Source organism: Ixodes scapularis, unplaced genomic scaffold (genome assembly GCF_016920785.2).
Source record: "Ixodes scapularis isolate PalLabHiFi unplaced genomic scaffold, ASM1692078v2 PGA_scaffold8__174_contigs__length_109621045, whole genome shotgun sequence".
Lineage (NCBI taxonomy): Eukaryota > Metazoa > Arthropoda > Arachnida > Ixodida > Ixodidae > Ixodes > Ixodes scapularis.
Genome location: NW_024609883.1, coordinates 60,274,469 through 60,291,407, shown reverse-complemented (window position 1 = coordinate 60,291,407; position 16,939 = coordinate 60,274,469). Strand labels below are relative to the sequence as shown.

The window sequence follows — 16,939 nt, the reverse complement described above, 5'->3', positions numbered from 1 at the left end:
GGAGGCAATAGTTGGTGCCAAAATGCTTTTGTCTAGTGTTTCCATACTTTTTTTTTTGTGTCGCCACATGATTACCCAAATGCCAGACTTGAGCCAAATATGCCACGTATGAACCGCAGAATAAGCAGGGAAGCCTGAATACGAAACTTGTTTGGCAATTAGGCCCAAAGTTGCCACATAAAAACTGAACAACCGGAAGTGAAGCCTAACTTCGGCTCTTATTTGGGGAGTTAGGGTCAATCTAGATACCCATACATCTAGACCAAGAATGTCCAGTTTTGTTCCTACTCTAACTTCTTTGAGCTTTACAATAACCTAAATGTGCAGACAAAAAAAAAAAAAAAACGGTCTTATAGATTTGTGTTACCTCGATGGCGAATGACGAGGCACGTGTATTCGTTGCCACGAAGAAAGCAGTGCTGGACGGAACGCATTACAAGTAACGACGTTACTGGTAACGCGTCAGGTTTTTCAGCACTTAAAAACATACTCGCTAGAATCGGGAATTACTAAAGGGTAAAGTGATTTGGATATATTTTACGGTATTGTTCATCAAATTGTGTAACTTGTTACCCCGTTCTTTCGATATACTTAGTCACGTAATCGGTCCATTACAGGTGCGATATTAGGAGTTCACTGTATTCTTCAAAAAAGACCCCAGGCTAGCGGTTGTACTGCACTGGCTAAATTGCTCATCTACAGTGTAAACCAGTGTCGCCCCTACTGGCAGACCAACCTTACGCTGTATAAATCACTCAAACGTCCAATTTGACTTTTGATTTTTGTATTCTTCAAATACAATAAACAAAAAACAAAGATATTGAAAAATTGTTCTTTAAAATGTTTACTTGCTGTCGAAGTTGATAACCGCGTCTTTTCGCAGCCAAGTATTGAAGTGTAAAGTAACGGAAAAGTAACGCTCGATGCTTTTTCAACTATAGTGAACGGCAGGTGATTACATTCGTAGGTCGGTGAAGTATCTCAATAACGCTTTAATTTTTGATGAAGGAACGAGTAACGTAATATTGTTACTCAATTTGGGTAATGCACACAACCCCAAAAAAGGCAATTTCACCACCCCTTCTCTTTACGTACCATGAATGAACCATCGCAGGTCTTCGCGAATGCAGGATTAAAATAAAAATGAACGAATGAATAAAAATAAATTTTTAGGTAGTTCTGGCGGCTATACTTCGCGAACGGCTGAGACCTGCACAGTCTTCGACAGTTGCGATATTAACCTGGTACAGTTTCCAACAGTATAGAAGAACCAATATTAATTTTTTAAGGCTGTCTCAGGCGGTTGTGCTGGATCCACTTTGGCCAAGCACACATACTTGGCGAGATAAAATAAAGGAACGTTATGTTATTACTCATGATGTTTAAAACCCGAGACTGGGAAGAAAACTTGAAGATAAACTAGAAGGGACGGAAGAGAGGCGACAGACAAAAGTCTTAAGAGACGTTTAAGACGTTCGTCTGTCACCTTTCTTCTCTACCCCCTAATTTATCGCCACGTTTTCTTCCCAGTCTCAGGGCTGAAACATCATGATTAATATTTTCCAACTCGCCTGCATTTTGGCCATTTTTTGTAGTGTTATATTTTCTTTCTAAAAATAAAGTGCCTCCGGCCCGAGCGTGCTTACCCATGTAAGAGGCTACGACTTACCACTGCCGCATTAACTGCCTGGGTGAATGGGTCGTTCATATTGTTTGAAACTGTACCTTGCACACTTCCAACAATATCATTCTTTTCTATTGAAATCTAGAAACAAATATTGTGTAATTATTTATTTATTTTTATTTCTTTGGTCGTGTTTCCGAAAGATGGTGAGTGGCGGGCGAGATTGACAGAGTGACAGACAGAGGAATACTATAGTATGTGGAAACATTTGCGAGGCATCCGGTTGTGGCATAATGGGCCGCCGCCGAAGACTCTCCCCTTCACTCCTCCGTCAAGTGCCAGAGGTAGTACATGACTGGAGACTTGATTAAACCAAGCATAGTCGGACCTTCCTTGTCGATGAAACGCAAATGTATGCCTTTCCCTGCTAAAAAAAAAGAAGAAAAAAAAAGAAGATATGAGTATAATATAATCGCTAAAAAACGGCATACGGAAAGCGACAGGGATAAAAGGAAAACGGCATGAAGGACAAAAACAGGACATCGCGTTTTGTTTAATTCCAACAGATCTGAGCCGCGCGCACACTCCCAATACACCTTACAAAGGACAGTGTGCAGTGGTTCAATCACATTTTTCGCGCAAAACCTGCCTGCAGACGTGTTCCAAGCACACATTTGTAGAAAGAAAACGTGTTTCGAACGTGCCCGAGGCGTGGCGGCAGATAATTCTTTCTTATTAGGGAATTTTAGGGAACCGTTTTTGCACATCGGATATACGATACGATGGGCCCTTCGGTACAAACTGCGCATGCGCCGCCACTGAAGGCTCGCACACCCGCACAGTTTCGTAGCAGAGGGCCCATCGCATACCGCATCGGATGTGCAAAAACGGTTCCCTAAAACTCCCTATTATGCCCGCAGCGGACGCCATGCCTCTCGTACGGTGTATGAGCCGTGTGACTGTGGCTTGAGGTCTGCTACGAGGCGTGACCACGCAACTTTCTTCTTCTTTTTTTTTTTACCTACGGCTTTTTTCTGGCTGTTGCTGCCAAAGTAAGGAGACATAATGCGATTACATTCGGGTTTTTTTGCTCGCCGCACTGCAGAAGTGCGTCTTCTACACCCACACGTCATGTGCGACCAGAACACGCGACATCAAACTTATGTGTGTCACGTGACGTTGCGTCACATTACGCGACACTGCCTCAGTCATATAGGCCGATTCAGGTCTTTCCCGCGAAGTCTGGCGGGAAAACGCTTCGCGCTAAAGGGAGTGGAGAAATTTCCCGCTACATTTTTACCACGGAGGAGATATACGGACGGTCGAGCACGAGCCCGCAATTCGGAGGCCCCAGGGAGGCTATTGCAATGAAAAGTGCCTGCCTCGCATGCGATCTCTTGCAGAACAAGGCATCTTCCAGAGCCACTGTTTTTTGCCGACACCAACTAGAATAGTCGAAGCGTGTGCACGAGGATTTTAACGTCATCAGATGGAGATCGAGCGAAGACGCACATGGGACACGAGTGACGACAGCGTTCGAAATGGCCTCGTGTCCAATGAGCGCGTCGAAGGACGCTCGTCGTGGGACTCAATTGCTGAGTTGGCGCCATGCGACTGTGACGACGTTCGTCGACGGAAACTGAGAATTTTTCCGGGCCTCGAGTATTGTAGGTGGTGTCGGTGTTGCACTGCCGCTCGATTTTCTGGTCTCCCACATGGTAGAAAAAGAGCCTGACGTGCAGCTCTTTTTTCCACAGTAAAAACAAGGTATCAAAACAGCCTGGTGCAGCTACTAATCGTGAACGTAAACGGGCAAAGAACGAGCGCGGTTCGCACGAGACATCAGCTCAGGCTAAAAATCCTATAGACCGCATTCTTTCCACAGTCCAGTTATGAGTTTACCTGCATCCTTACTTTTGGGGGTTGCTACGGCATGACTGCTGAAAAACGATGGTGGTAAGCGTCCACAATTGTAAGCGTCCAGAAAGATCTTGAGTAAGAATTTGCACAGTAGTTCCTCATACACCTTGTCGAACTCGGCTGGCAGTGCATCTGGTCGTGGCGCTGGTAAGTTCTGTCGCACACCGAACGTCTTCCAGCTTTATTGTTCCACTAAGTATTTCGCGTTGAATTTCCCTTACTTTAGGCAACATGACTGCGTCTCTGCCTATGGACTCTTAAGATATGGCGTTTTCTGGAGTAGGTTTCTGCAGTGGGATTCGAATGTGCGCATCATATCAGCATCCTTAGTTGAGAGGGTTTCGTTGCAATTCAAAAATTTGATTTACTTGGAAAGCTCACGATGCCTTTCATCATCAATGGCACGCAGCGAAGGGTGTTTCAAATGACAAGAAACGCCTACACCTAGAGCGTATCAGTGCCCCATTGTAGCGATTTTACTCATAACGCTGCAGCTGTCATTTGACAAGAATGACCTCTTCATGGAATTCACCATGTTTTTCACATTCTAGTTTGTGTAGACTAATAAGTTTCGTAGGATACGTTGTTGGGCTAGTTGGTTCATCTTATTCAAACACATGAAATAGCGCAAAAAAAGACAAGGACAAGAAGTATACAGGAGAAGCGCTAATTTTCAACTGTTGAAAATTAGCGCTTGTCCTGTATACTTCTTGTTCTTGTCTTTTTTTGCGCTATTTTATATGCTTAACAAAGACCACTGAGGTTTCGCAGAAGGGCGGGAATTGGTATTTCTTTGCGTGGAAGCACGCAATAATATCAAATGCAATCGCTTTATTTTTGACATTCTGTTTAAATAAATCTCAGTGGTCGAAAATACCAAATTTTTTTTGATTGATATATTGTTAAAACATTCACAAACACGTTCTTAAAAAAAAGCAAAAAAAGTCTTAACTACGTTAAAATAACCGCGATTTTAGCTGCGTTATACAGGGTGTTCCCAACAACAAAGCAAGTTTTTTTTTTTTTTTTTTTTCACTGTTAAAATATATTTTGCCATTCCGACTGCTCGGACCCTGCTCAAGTGTTGCGGTAGCAATCCTTACCAGTTGCAAAAGTTTCAAAGCTCGCCGCTGTCTGGCCCAAATGTTATTAGTGACTTTGAGAAATTTACAATGGGAAAATGGCGGCCGAAGAAGACCAAAAATGCATAAAGCTGAACCTTCATAAAGCTGAACCATAGAACAGACCCTCTTTACTCATTAGAAGTTTCAGAAAATTACTTATAATTTTACTTGTACGACATCCATTCGTTTTGAAATTCCGGCATCTAGTCTGAACTAGTAACGCTACATTTGGGCTGACACTGAGCGCTCAATAATGACTAATTTGTTTCTGAAAAAAAGCGAAAAAAAAAAAGCAGTGTAAATATTTTTTGGAGGTACGCTGTAGTTTCACATCTAACAAATCAAGGAGAATGAAATTGTTTCTTTGGGCCATCTGAACGTTCTCATTAAGCATTCCTGTACTGACGAAAAAAATTAATGAAAAAGGCGCACTTTGTTTAAGTATAATGACTCATTTTCCCCGCATTAGTTCGGAGCAATCATGCAAATGCACTCACCAAACAGATTCCGAAGAAGTGCTTCGGGCATACTTCTGAGAAGACCTGTAATATCGACCGGACGGAAGGAGCAATCATCTTGACAAGACGGTAACAATAAAGTAAAACGACTCCGTGAAGTGCGCACCATTAGTTTCCACCGATTGAAGTGATATATGATAAAATAAACATACATACTAAGACAATAGTTAAAAAAAGATTGAGTTATCGTAAATTTCATAACCCCTGCACTATCATCGTCATCAGTTTTCTTCACGGCAACTGTATAAAAGAAACAAACTTTGCCACAGACGATATGCACGTTTTTAAATGGCATTTTAGTTCTTTCTGGTCTCGAATCGCTGACGTGATGGGTAAAAAAAGTAACGCAAGTAAATAAAAAAGAACAGAAACAAAAAAAGAAACAACGAGATAAGAAATTGATGTGGACAAACGCACCGACCGCACGCTGAAATAAGTCAATATGCCCATGCTACACCATTTTATAAAGTTCTAGTCCCGTCGCGGAAAACAAAATTGAAAACTGAAAGCCTCACCCGTGAACGTGTCGTCGTCATAGACGGCTAACCACAAACCGTAGGAAAAGTTGGGCGACAACAACGACTTCATTACGGTGATGTACCTGTAAAAGTAGAGAGCCGCTGTCAAACTATATACACCACGTAGAAAGAGGTGGCTTTCACTGCAGTCGTGCTTCAGAAAACCCTGACGCATCTCCTAAACAGCTCTGGTGGGCTTTATTTCAAAGGTGAGTGGATATACCTCAATGCTAGATGCCTTAAGGTCTACCCACTATTTGTTTCGATCAGCCAATAAGAGCTCGGCGTTCTGTGATAGTCGCAACCCCTGTGCAAGAAGCAGACGAATTTGTGCTCCACAAGTTCGTCTGCTTGTTATACAGGGGTTGCGACTATGACAGAACGCCGAGCTCTTATTGGCTGATTGAAACAAATAGTGGGTAAACCTCAAGGCATCTAGCATTGAGGTATATCCACTCACCTTTGAAATAAAGCCCACCAGAGCTCGACATCAGTCTGACGTCACCACAACTCCGGCATAAAAAGCAGACGAGTTGCTCTCCGTATAAGCTTCAAGCATATCTGCAGCCACTTTGTGCATAATACTGTGCGGCAAAGAAAGAGTGCCACTTCTGTACATCTACCGCGTTGACGTAGAAACCGCCAATACCACACGAAAAGCTAGACTATAGGCGGCGCGCACTTTCGGAAAGAGTATATTGATGCTAACCGTTTGAAGGGCGACTGTTTCGCGCTTTTTTTTTTCAATCTGCAACTAACACAGCGCCGACTTGCCTGTCTCGGAGTTCCACGTTGATTGAGCTCAACGCTCCTCTGTCCCACACAATGTCCATTTCTCCGGCGCAGGATCTGCGAGATAATGCGCAATCGGCGCAAAAGTGACGTCAGACGCTAGAAGAGTTTGAACACCTGTCACGAGAGTCCCGGTACGCACATCAGAACACTGAAACGAACTATCGGATGTGGATATTGAGGAGGCTCCAGAAATCAGTTTTGACAAACGGTATACCAGTCTTGGTACACAATACAAAACCGGTCAATGGTAAACGTGAATAAATGATTTCATGAGCGTTACGCACAAAAGGAAACAACGACAACGAAACCGCTGCTTTCTTTGTACATTCTAAGTACTCATTTTTTTTTATCTTACAATACGCATCAATAGAACAATTTATTTGAATCACAAGTAATGATTCAATCGAACTCTTTGTCGTTCTGAAATTATTGAAGACGGGTTGTATCTTGTTGATCGAGAATATTAAATGCGTCGTTTGATTTTCGCACAATATAACGATTCTTTTTTGTTTTATTATTCCCAGAGTGGTGTTCTATTTCATGCTTAAAGTTTGATTTATGTGCGTGTATAGTGAGGCTAATGCGATTTTATTTGGATGATGGTATTTATGTTAAAAAATGCCTTATTAACTGACGCGTCACAATGTTTTTAGAGTTCTTTTTTGAAAGAAGCAAGACCATAATTTAGTTTTATTTATAAGAATCTGCAATCTCCTCTTGTGGAAAAATAAGGATTCAATGATCCTAGGTGAGTTCAGGTCCCCAGAGGGAAGCCTTTAGGTGGGCTGCCCAAGGCGAACCCCTTGGTACAGACCTGCAAAATCCACAGATGCCCTAACGCGGACTGTTCATATGTGACCCACTTGAGCCCCTCCCCCCTCCCCCCCCCCCCTTCCCTTTAGCGCCACTTTGTGTTATAATCAGTTTCACATTAGGGGGTCTTTGTGAGTTGTTTCGACACGAACCTTTCGTCCTCGAACGCTTCACCGACGCCTCCATGCCTGAGCGCGAGCGAATCGTTCTGCACTATTGAGATGCGTTTCTAGTTGGTTATTTCCACTCTGAATGCTGCAGTCGTCATCGCAACGCAGCCAGCATTTATTTATTTATTTATTTATTTATCTACAACCTACATTTCGCCCGGAGGGGGGCGGGGAGGGGGGCATTCTCGTTGGGGGTGAATTCCATAAAGCATTTTCAAAATACACAAATGCGAATACACGAAATAGACATACATACAAACGGCTTCTAAAAGTAAAACAATGCACCAAAAGAACGCAACATGCTCATATATACAAACAGCTTCCAAAAGTAAAACAAACGCAAGCCATGCAAGTAAGTTGGAAAACCAAAAAAGAAAATACTGACTTATCATGATTTTCTTGCACGCAAGTGTATCTTCAGTGAATAATCAGAAAGTTTCGTCAGACGCCGAAATCACAAGGTATGGGAGTCGTTTTCACTGATGTAGGGTTCGGGAAGAAAGACAGGATTTGAAAACAAATGTTCTGCATGCTGTGTAACGTATTTGCTTTGAGTGGCCTAATATTTGAGAAATATAAGTATGGGTCTTAAGCAAATGTTCTTATCAATGTCAACACATTCACGCACAACTTGGTTTAGGAACGAGTACCTTGATAATTCGAGGAAAATTTCAAGCGAGTACGTTGACAAGGTTTTTTTTAATGCTGTGACACCGATATCAAAGTGATATGAGTTAGTAACAAAATGGACTGATCGATTTTGAATCTCAAGTTTATTAATCAAGCTCTTACTGTCAGTATCCCCTACTAAAACGGCATATTTTATGACGGAACGCACATTACAAGCGTATAAACTTCTTTGACGTCACGAGATGCATATACAGTTCTTAATAAACTTAAGTACACGTCCTGCTTTCATAGTTATAGATTCTACAGGACTGTACTCCACCACAGATTAGATGAAAAAATATTACCCAAATATTTTACACCCACCACCAGGGCAATTTCATTTCCATCTAGACAGAAATCAGTCTGGATAATCAGTGGCTTCCTTCAAAAGCGGATGCAATTACACTTTGGAAAATTCAGTTTAATTTCTTATTTGTTGTTTCATGAGATTATTTGATCAAGGTAAGCTTGTAAAGCAGCAATCATAGCCCTGCTAATTTATACCCCTGTATAACAAACGCTAATCTGCATATAACTTTATTTTGAAGGTAATTTTGTAGCCTATATCAAATATGTAGATCAAAAACAGCAGCGGACCGAGCATGTATTCCCGAGGAACGCCCGATGTTAATAGAGCAAAGTATGATTCTGAGTCCTTAATGACTACTCCTCCGGAGCGACTGGTTAGATAGTCTTGTACTCAACTAAAGACCAAATCAGGTAAGCCTAAAGATGAGAGTTTAAGAATCAGTGGAATGTGTGGCACAGCATCAAGAGCTTTCTTAACCTGTCTTCCTGTTTCCCAGAATTTATTGAAAAAACGCAACATTCGAAAAATTCGACCAACAGAGTGACGCAAGTGAAGTCTGCCCTAAAGTAACGTTGAAATTGGACAAAATATGTTTTGTTTCCAAGCGATAAATAGTTTGAATAAATTATATGTTCAAGAGTTTTAGAGTATACACTGGTTAGCGAAATGGGCCTGTAGTTTAAAACCAAAGAACAAGGACAACTCCCCTGTGGAGCGCAGCATTCGCAGATTTTAATCGAAGAGGGAGTTTCTTCAATGGTAGAAGTTAATTGAACAAGACAACAAGAACCTTGGCAATAATAAGTGCATACGATTTTAACACAAAACAAGGTCTGAACCGGTAGCAGAGTTAGCTTTTAGTTCAGAAAGAAGTTTCAGCACGCCATTTGAATATATCATGATATCTAACTTAGCCTCAGGATTTAATCTGCAAACGACCACAGAATGTGTGTTGCGGGATGTTATTTTGGAGGACACTGGGCGGCGGCTGTGGCGAGGCGAGGGTGCGTGCCTACACACAGCGACCATGCAGGTATTTCGCAACGGCGGCTACCGGAGCGGTCGTGGTAGGGAAATGAAGGGAAAGCGCTTTTCCCGCGATCACGTGTATTTTACGGAACGGCGGCGGCCTACAGGGGAAAGGGGGGGGGGGGGGAAGCAAAAGAGAGCCTTGCTTGTGTGAGCAACGACGGGGTGAGGGAGAGCAGTGCCTCTGTTGTAGAATGGAGTTTTCTGTTCTTACATGAACTTTTTTTTTTCTCCCTGCAAATCACAGCTATCACTGTAATTTGCCGGAAAGGGGCGCAACCAGCTGCCGCTGTAAAAGGTACCTGGTTCTGAAACTATGTTTTCTAGTGACCAAAAAAAAAAAAAAAGAAAAAAAAAGAAAAATGTATTGAAATGAGTAATTAAAATATTTTGCTTCCTCAACGTCATTAATGGCGTACCCTTGTTCAGTTAAGATAGGTGGGATAGTACTATCTTCTTTGCCCTGGGATATAACGAACTTCCGTATCTCTTTCGGACTACGTCTAAGCTCTTCACCAAGGGAGGAGTAAAAGTTATATTTGGCGCATTTTACTTTCAACTTAATTTATTTCTCCAGCATATTTAATCTGTTAAAAAAATGAATCACTCCTGTAGCGTAGGTACCTTCCGAAAAAGGAGGTATCTCCGATTCAGTAATCGCTTGATCTCGTTAGTAAACCATGGCTTGCTGTGTCTTTGTTTACACAAAAGGATTTTTGATGGTATATGGCAGGAGTGGCCAAACTGCTGCTCGCGAGCCGCACGCGGCTCCTCACAAGTTTAAGCGCGGTTCGCGGCTCCCTGGTAAGCGTTCCCCCTTCCCCTCCTCTGCCACAAGACAAAATGAATTCTAGAATTGAATAATTAAAACCCAAAGTCTTGGCAGCCTTGTACTAAGCTACGTACAGTACATACAACTAGACTGCTTTTTGACAAATAGATGTGCTCAGGGACCCTGTTTTTTTTATTGTTATTGAAATAAGGTCGAAACGTATACGCATAACGGTCGTGAGGGGCAGCGGCTGGCAAGCGAACCATGCATTCATTTTGTTTAACAGTTGAAGAAACATTCTGCTGCCTGGTGTTATTTGTTGTAGTCGAAATTTATATTTGTCCCCGTTGGAAAGGACTGTTCCTTTCATACAGTTTCGCATTAAAAGCAGCCCCTCCCCCCTTTTTGTTTTCTTTCCTGCGGCTTTTTGGAGTTTTTGTAACTTATTCTGCGGCTCTATTCTCACGTCACCGTGGCCAACCCTGGTATATGGCTATCAATAAACGAGACTAGGTTATTTTTAATTAAGTGCCAAATATCGTCAGCACTATACTCCGGGAAAATTTTTCTTGGCAATGCAATAGAAGGTACAGGCCCGCGTCCCCTCTCCCATTTTGAGTGTACGCGGGCTCTCCTCCTCTCCCCGGAAATGGGGAGAGAAAGAGAGCCTGCGTACACTCAAATTGGGAGAGGGGACGAGGGCCTGTGCCTTCCACTGTATTGCCAAGAAAAGTTTCGAGGCGAGACGCCTCGAAACTTTTCGAGGCGATAAACGGAGGGAGGAAACGAAAAAGAGACGAGGTACTGATCGCTACAAGCTCAGCAAAAGTTTCTTCGAGATTATGCGTAATGAAAAGTACTTCTATACGAAAAATTGAACCTTTCGAGGAGAAAAAGCCATGACCACTAATAGTCTAAAAAAAAAAAAAAAAAACCTGCTAAGATGCCGTCATGGTTACTTATCCCAGGAATCAGAAAGACAGATTGAACTAAGCTGGTAGCGTATGAAAAAAGTCAAGAATAAAAGCACAATCGACGTGTCGGAAAATCTACAAACTGATGAAGACCGTCAATGGCGACCATGCTACTTAATTCTAGAGAAAGTGCCGTTTGCAAACACATTACGGATGAATTGTTTTAGAGAGCGATTATAAGGGTGAGAGGCTAACCCCACTGGGAGGACTGCGGTAAATGGCACCGAATGAAATCTGTGCTCTATCGGGAAACACAAATGCGCAACCCACAGTCTCAAAATTGTGATTAGTCCCTACAGGTGCACTTGGGAAGGATTTATCAACGAGCAGGGAAACGCCACCACCATGGGAGTCCCGGCCACGTCTCTAACCTTGAAACGTGGATGGGGAACATTAGGCAATATTGATACCATCTATTCGATAATTTAGATCAATCCGGTTTACAAAAGAGATTTATACAACGTATTTACAGTCTAGACATATGGAGGGCGCTTGAAGGTTGATGTTGCATCGATCAACGGTTCCAACTGGCTCTGCTCGCGCCTGTAGCCTCTCTTCATCTTCTTCTTAGCACGTGCTCATTGGTCTTCTTTTCCTGTGAGATGTGCAGTCGGGTGTGTATCCAGATTTAGCAAGAAATGTCCTCAATATTTAATACCATCATCCATCCAGGACTCAGTGCCTACGGTAATGTGTGCTTGCGCAGAGATGATAAGAAGAGCGATCACGTCAGCCTTATTTTTTATGCATCGGTAGTGTTTTGATCGAGCGGGGTCCGTGGTGGTGGAGGGGCGACTCGAGCCAGGCACTGGGCTGGAGCTCAGCGGGAACAACGATGAGCCGCGATCTCTCTCGAAATGTACACTGTTTATTTACATGATGTACAGTTGGTTCAAGACCAGAGAAGATATTTGCTTGTCAAAGTTCGCTCATTTTAAACACTTGGTTCTCCCTAGGTCCCTAGGTAGGGACCCCTACATCGGCGGATAGTTGGCCAATCACAGAAAGGTGTCCCGTTCAAACACCGCCCTACATTCCATTATTACGCACACTGAGCCGCCGTAAACACTTCACCGTCGGTCTAGACGGCGCCGAGAGTCTCACCAAAACACCGACTCGTTCGAATTCACGCAGCTGGTCAAAACATCGTCCGGGGCCGAGACGTGACGTGCCGACATTCGACTCTTCGTGTCTACGCGTTGAATGAACGCGTCTTGATGATTTCATCGCCCCGGATCATGCCCTGGTGTGAAACCTGAGACGTTGTTTTCCCCCTTCGGAGGCTATATCCAGACTTGTACACGGTAAAGTCTGGCTATATCACGGCGCCCGTCTGGTGCGTCCGCGGGGCAGGCGTGCTTCCGAAGCGATGCTTGCGCCAGGCTCGCTGAGTCAGATGACCTTGAACCCGCAGGAGGCGCTCGACGAAAACAAACGGCCAGATGTAGACATTGTGAACATGGTCCGGAGGCCATTCATAACAGCAGCTGATGAGTAAAACATTTATTTCACTAGGCCGAGCGACACAGGGCATTGCAATGGGAGGCAAAACTGTGTTTTCCGCAGCTCGTCTCGAGATGCACTATAACTATATTTTTGATTAAATGACGGTGTCAGAGGTGGCATCATGGATGTACCAGCAACGGCCCGGCAGCATCTTTTCATACCGCAGCTCACGTAGTTTCGCAAAATCGAGTGGTTTCCCATGAGCATTACGAATCGGAGCAGTGAAATCCCCCTGAAAAGCATACTGAGTTGACTTTAGCTTCTGCCCCAGGGAAAAAACCCTTTTCTATACTTAAATCGACCACATTTTACAACAATGGGACGGTTTTTGTTGGTTTGAAAGCGGCCGATTTGGTAAGCACTTTTAACGGTGAGTTTCTGAATTGCGACGCCTATATTTTTAGAAGACGTGACAACACTGCGGCCTCCGATTGATCCCAGGTTTGGTATCGGTTATCTGGTAAGCCGAAGAAAAGGTTATTTCTGCGAGGTCTTTTGTCAGCATTGTCTGCAGCTGATTTTAATGTAGCGATATCCTGAGATATACTAATGACCTTGTTCGCACACGGCGGACAACAGTGTTCAAGGCACGTTGCCCTTTCTTCTAGTCCCGTCATCTTAGTTTCAAGTTCCAGAGATTGGCATTTTCGGCTAAACTCACTCATTCACAACTAGCTCAAAATAATTAAAAACAAATTGACAACTCATTCGCCCTCACCCTCATGACCACACTCACCTTCAAGTCGTCACTCTTAAACTCATGAATTCACTGAACTCATGAACCCATTGAACTCACGAACTCACGCGCCTCACCGAACTTCATGAACTCACGGCCATCAGCGAACTCATGAACTCACTCACTCACAAGTAGTTCTCGCACTCACCGCGTATACTCGCGGCGCTGGCGCTCGTGTTGCGCGCAGATTGCGAGGCTTTTACAACTCCGCCATGGCCGCTGATGTCTTCCAACGCTCCGGCACCAGCCGTCACGTTGCCAAGAGAATAAATGTTTTTTTTTTGTTTGTTTTGCTCTGACTCCTTCAGCGCGCCGGCTGCGCGCCGGCCGAGCGCCGGCCGAGCGCTTGAGGAAGGCGCGCTTTGTTGGGATACAACAACGCATCACCAGGAGTCTCGTGATGAAGTATTCTTTACGGTGTGCACTGTTTTGTTTCAAGCATTCGCGACAACTTCGTGCAAGTATAGAGTGAGCGTCTGCATCGTTGTTTATTTACGTGCAAATTATTAATATTGCAACACGCACCACCGTGGGTGTGTATTTTGTTTCTGCATCGCACATTGCGAAAATGGTAGGACGGTTTGCCCGACAATACGTTGTCGAGTAGAACTATATCGTACGGTCTATCTTTATGTTTATCGTCGTTCACACAAATTATTTACCATAAAATACCTGCCTGGTGGATATTTTAGTTTTTTTGGAAGAAGAAACGATTAAGAACTTTGTGCGTACCATATCATTTTTTTAATGCGAAAGCACTACTGTACCGTGGAGCGTGTTGACATAATCAGTTTGAAGCGCGAAAACGGCACCTAGCTTCCGCGAACGGCTTCGGTTCCATTGGCTGGCGCGCGTCGACGGGGCTCCCATTGGCCGCTGCGCTCGTCAGTTTCCACGACCGCTCACCCCATGGCGCTGTGTGTCTATCAGCGCAGAGTGTCCAAGGCCACCAGGGGAGCACACGTGCCGACCGGCGACGAAAAGTACACAGCAGACGAAAAAGGGAGCGGACGAGCGGCTTGAGTACTTTCGCATTCACAATTCATAAGAAGTGCTTAGATGTACCTCGAGCTTTTTGTTGCGCCTCTCGTTTTTCTGTTGCACCGCACATACCAATTAAAACCGGGACGTTCTAGTCTGCGAACTCTTTGCCTCGCAAAATGCTATATACATATATATATCGATCCTGACATGAAAATGCGATAGGTGTCAGATGCCTTAGGTATTTTTGTTGCTCAGACACTGTGTGCGCGTATTCAAAATTGTCAATATGTTGACACAAATAGTTACATACTACATGTACAAAGTTGTATTTTCTATTAAATGTTTTCATTAGTTATTGAAAAATGGTAATTTTAATTTGTCTCCCCTTACTTTTATAAATAACCTACTGGTGTAAGCGCAAGTTTTGTACCTTCGATATTTAAATTACTTCACCTGTAACTATTGACAGTTTAATTCGGATATCCTCGTTATATTTGAGTAAGGGAAAGGGCACGGTCATGCAACTTAATTCAACCGTCTACAACTCTTCAAAGTTTGTTTTGTTAGATACAAAAAAAATTGAAGCGCGTAATTTTTTTTTTTTTGGGGGGGGGGGGGGGAATGTTGTTTTTATGCACGCACGCGCATGTACGCCTATCAAATATTGTTTTAATTAGTTTGGTTTGGATTCGTATAAATATAAATCATGTTGCTAAAAAGAAAAAGAGCGCTCCTCGTAAACGACTGACACGCGCACAAACGCGAGCTCTACCTGTTGATAAATATTACTATATGGGAATCATAACTATAATATCTAAATACTATCGAAGCTAGTAAGAAAACCCTTTCTCCGGCATGTGAAACGTTTTCTGGTGCAGCCAGTACTTCGACCATGCTCAATGACGCCCTTTTGAGCGACTAGCGGAATGTCGGACAGCAGGTTACAAACGTCACTTAGTTATCACCAATATCAAGTAAAAGTAAAAAGATCGTTTCATATTTTTGAATGTAATCAAGAAACTGATTGTCTGCAATTGTTTTCTGACAATCCAAAGTCTAATTGCCTTCTATATGCTACCAAATAACTGTAGCAGCCTTTGCGCCATTAGGTTGCGTTGTAGCAACCTAATCGCGAGCATGTGCGGCGTTACGGATGTACTCAAGCACGAAGTCATGTATGCGTGTTGTTTTTATAGAACTCCAGGCTACAACTTGAACAAACAAGTCAACAGGCCAATCACAACAGTTCCCAGCCGGCATTTATTTGAATATTGGCTTCAGGGTTAGCGACCGTGCATAAGACGAGCGCACTCGAAATAGCAACGTCTCCCTTCAGGCGTACCGGCGTAGCGCCAGTTTGCCTACTTCACGTAACAACAAACCATTGTGAGTACATCGGAGTCTCGAAGTCTACACGAGAGTGGCCTAGGCGAGCAGGACAGCCCAGCCCTATCTCTAGTCACTCCACCACGAAGCAGCGATCAGCGGCAAAAGACTACGCCAAGCCGCCGCGAAGCGAGCCGAAGCCAAAGGGCGCAGATAAATCAATAGGCACCTTTTCTCCTTACCCATCACTCGTAGAGAACAAGCTGTACGAGCTAAAAGCGCCATTGCGAAGTGAGCTTCGACTTATCCCCGGAAACGTACGGAGAAGTCACTTGACCCGCCCTTCCTCGACGTCACCCCGTAAACCCTCACCAAACCCATGGCCCAATAGGGACCTGATGTTTTGCCAAACTCATGAACTCACGGACCTCATGAACTCACCCCCCCCCCCCACCGAACTCATGAATTCGCCGAACTCATGAACTCATGAAGTGACTGAACTCATGAACTCACCGATCTTATGAACTCAGGAACTCACCGGACCCACGCCCCTCACCCAACCTCAAGCTCATGAGTTTTCAAGGGTTATGAACTCACCCTCACCTTACTCCTGATTGATGTTGGTGAGTGAGGAGAGTGAGTCAGTCATGAGTGAGTTTTGCTGAGGTACGGATTCAACAGTCTGGTGCCGTTGCTGCATAAATGAAGTGCTCTCAACAGTTCCAAATGACCCTGCTTAGTTCGCATTACTGTCAAAAGAACGGATGAGCATTCGCAAGGCTCGGTCTGAGTTCGCGATTGACAATGTCCTTTCGGGCCAGGGTTCTGTTCAACGTTTCCAACAAAAGCAAACGCACACGCAAAAACGCGATACGGAAAATGAGCAGGAAACATCTGTAAATGAGACTGCGCAAGATTTTGCCAATATCAACAGTAAAGCGAACACTCGAGGAAAATACAAGATGGCGGTCGCTTCGGCGACTGACTGCCGACTCAGACGAGCATTAGGCTTAAGAAATCGAGAGGCTATCTGCCATCCACCTAATTTTTGCTTCATTTGGGAGGTCACACCAAATCGTTTCAAGGGCTGCTCACAACTGTAAGATGTGATGATTGGTGGGTAATGTTTCGGTGATCGGGGTTAACTAGTC

At 43.9% G+C, this 16,939-nt stretch overlaps 1 protein-coding gene across 1 annotated transcript in view; it reads right to left on the bottom strand.

Moving 5' to 3' along the window:
- Positions 1-1,943: 1,943 nt before the first annotated feature.
- The window catches only part of LOC115328890 (thiopurine S-methyltransferase), a 35,464-nt gene continuing 20,468 nt past the window's right edge, over positions 1,944-16,939 (bottom strand). Inside the window, exons 5-8 of the mRNA XM_040210733.3 lie at positions 6,479-6,553; positions 5,702-5,787; positions 5,166-5,210; positions 1,944-2,051 (exon numbers count right to left, since the gene is read on the bottom strand). Of these exons, the coding sequence (XP_040066667.1) occupies positions 1,945-2,051; positions 5,166-5,210; positions 5,702-5,787; positions 6,479-6,553 (313 nt within the window). The 3' untranslated portion in view covers position 1,944. The remainder of the gene's footprint in view (positions 2,052-5,165; positions 5,211-5,701; positions 5,788-6,478; positions 6,554-16,939) is intronic.